A 2,500-nucleotide genomic window follows, 5' to 3' on the forward strand; every position below is an offset into this window, starting at 1 on the left:
TTGTTGTCCTTGGCAGGTCTCCCCCTTGTGTAAAAAGAAAAAAAAACGGACACACACGCACATACACGCACACAGACACATAGACACACACACAGAGACACAGACAGAGAGAGAGAGAGAGAGAGAGAGAGAGAGAGAGAGAGAGAGAGAGAGAGAGAGAGATTAAACCAGAAATACCCACTTAACATCGTGTGGTCACCTATCATTTTTTCTCCCTCTCCGTCCATCTTTTTCCTTCTCTTTCTCTACACTTTTTTCTGTACCTCTTTCTCTGAGGCGTTCCGGCGCGCCCTTGGCCTCGTATTTAGATGTCAGTGGTTCATTAAATGCCTGGAGTGAGACAGCAGGTGAAATGGCGAATAATTATGTGCAGTATAGAGAGGCGATGACGTGGTATGCTTGTAAGGAGGGAGAGAGTGAGTGAGGGAGAGGGAGTCATGATAGATTCCAGCAGTTTATTTAGAAATGAGACAAAAGCTTAACTGTGGAAAAATTATTTGATGTACGACAAACGATGACTTGGTATGCTTGAGAGAGAGAGAGAGAGAGAGAGGAAGAGGAAGAGGGAATAGCAGTAATAGATTCCAGTGGTTTACCTAATGACTGGAATGAGACAAAAGGTTAACTGTGGAATGATTATTTAGTGTATTGAGAGGCAGTGACTTTGGGTGCTTGTGTTGAGGGAGAGAGGGAGGGAGTGATAGTAGCAATGGTGGTGGTGGTGGTGGTGGTGGTGAAGGTACAAAGGTGTGTCTTTACCCTTTCTGTCCCCCTCTCCCTCCCTCTCCCGGCTCTCCCTCCCTCTTTCTCTCAATATGTCCCTCAGTCACTCTCCCTCTCCCTCTCTCTCCCTGTGGCCTCCTATATAACCCCTTCACTGAGGCAGGTCACCACCATACCCACCACAACCACCACGCCTGTGACGACTACCACCAACACCACCATCACCGCCATGCACTACAGTACAGTGAGTCTAACCTGTTCGTGACTTACCTATCTATCAACACCTGTGGCATGCGATAGGGTCTTCCAGCTTGACCTTCAGACGTTATGCTGTGGTAGTGTTTGTAAACTTCTTGTAAACGGGCGTGTATTTTGAAACGCTTAGTTCTCTCATTTGGATTGTCTTCAGAGGAAAAAGAGAAGATTACTCATGTCTTTATTGATGTGTTCTCATGTAGATTCATCGCTCATGTTTTCTAGAGTCATGAAAATATCCTTGGAAACACGAGTAACTTACAATAAGACCGTGTTTTATTTATTTATTTATTTTTTTTAAGATTAAGACTGTCTCCAGAGGAAATAGAGAAGATTAAGCATGTCTATTGATGTGCTCATATTGATTCTGTAGATTCATCATTCATCTTTCACTAGTCATGAAAACACGAGTAACTTCCAATAAAACAGTGGTTTCCAAAGTGGGCGCCATGAGCTGAGGCACAGACCACTGCACGCTGGCCTTTACATGAGTGAATATTTGAATGTTCTCCGCAAGTTACTTATTTTTTTTTTTTTTTGTTACATCATAGATATGCAAATTCCTTGATGCGTCTAAGTGTTTCTTCAGTAGCATTTCAGTACCTATTGTGTATATGAGCTTGAGTGGATAAAATATAAATTTTCTTACTTAATATCAAACAAAAAAGAATTAATAAGACGACAGGCATTGCTAGAGTGGTTTTCATTTGGAGTTAACCTCTTCAGTACTGGAACCCATTTTTTACCATGAGTTTTGGGTATGATTGGATGATTGAACGATTTCATTTACATTAGGAAGAGTCTATGGAGGCCAGTAGATTAATGGCCGGAGTCTTCACCATTCCCAACATAAATATCTGAAACTGAATAAAATCACCAAATAGTAAGCTGAATGAATATGAACAACGCATCATGGTACGGAAGGAAGGGATTAATGAGTGTATTGGAGTCACTGCATGGTAAGGGTTAAGGATATGGAAAATGAATGACGATTATAAAAGAGAGGAATCACTACATTAGAGGCCATTAAAAGGAATTACTCTATAACTCTCACTGGAATGATAAGGAAAACACACACACACACACACACACTCACTCAAAAACCACATTAATTTCCACCAGAGCGTGTCACTGTATTCCCTCCCTCTTCTCCCCACAGATCCTCGTCCTCGCGGGCTTGGCTGTCCTCGCCGCCGCCCGCCCCGAGACATCCTTCAGCCACGAGACCGACGACCAACACCACGGCCAGAACATCGATGACGACAACACTTTCATTGGGTCGTACCGGTGAGTGTTGCTGAGTGATGGAGGTCGTTGTGTTAGTAGTAGTAGTAGTAGTAGTAGTAGTAGTAGTAGTAGTAGTAGTAATAATTTTAGTAGGTGTTGTTAAAGTAATTACTGAGAGAGAGAGAGAGAGAGAGAGAGAGAGAGAGAGAGAACATAGGGTACGTATAAAAGTGGTCACCTTATTCAGTATGTACTATTTCTCACACACACACACACACACACACACACACACACA

General features: G+C 42.6%; 1 protein-coding gene across 1 annotated transcript in view; it reads left to right on the forward strand.

Moving 5' to 3' along the window:
* Positions 1-868: 868 nt before the first annotated feature.
* Positions 869-2,500, forward strand: part of LOC123506288 (calsequestrin-1-like) — a 2,685-nt gene continuing 1,053 nt past the window's right edge. Inside the window, exons 1-2 of the mRNA XM_045258245.1 lie at positions 869-967; positions 2,138-2,265. Of these exons, the coding sequence (XP_045114180.1) occupies positions 953-967; positions 2,138-2,265 (143 nt within the window). The 5' untranslated portion in view covers positions 869-952. The remainder of the gene's footprint in view (positions 968-2,137; positions 2,266-2,500) is intronic.

The sequence above is a fragment of the Portunus trituberculatus genome, chromosome 19, assembly GCF_017591435.1.
Source record: "Portunus trituberculatus isolate SZX2019 chromosome 19, ASM1759143v1, whole genome shotgun sequence".
In the NCBI taxonomy this organism is placed as follows: domain Eukaryota; kingdom Metazoa; phylum Arthropoda; class Malacostraca; order Decapoda; family Portunidae; genus Portunus; species Portunus trituberculatus.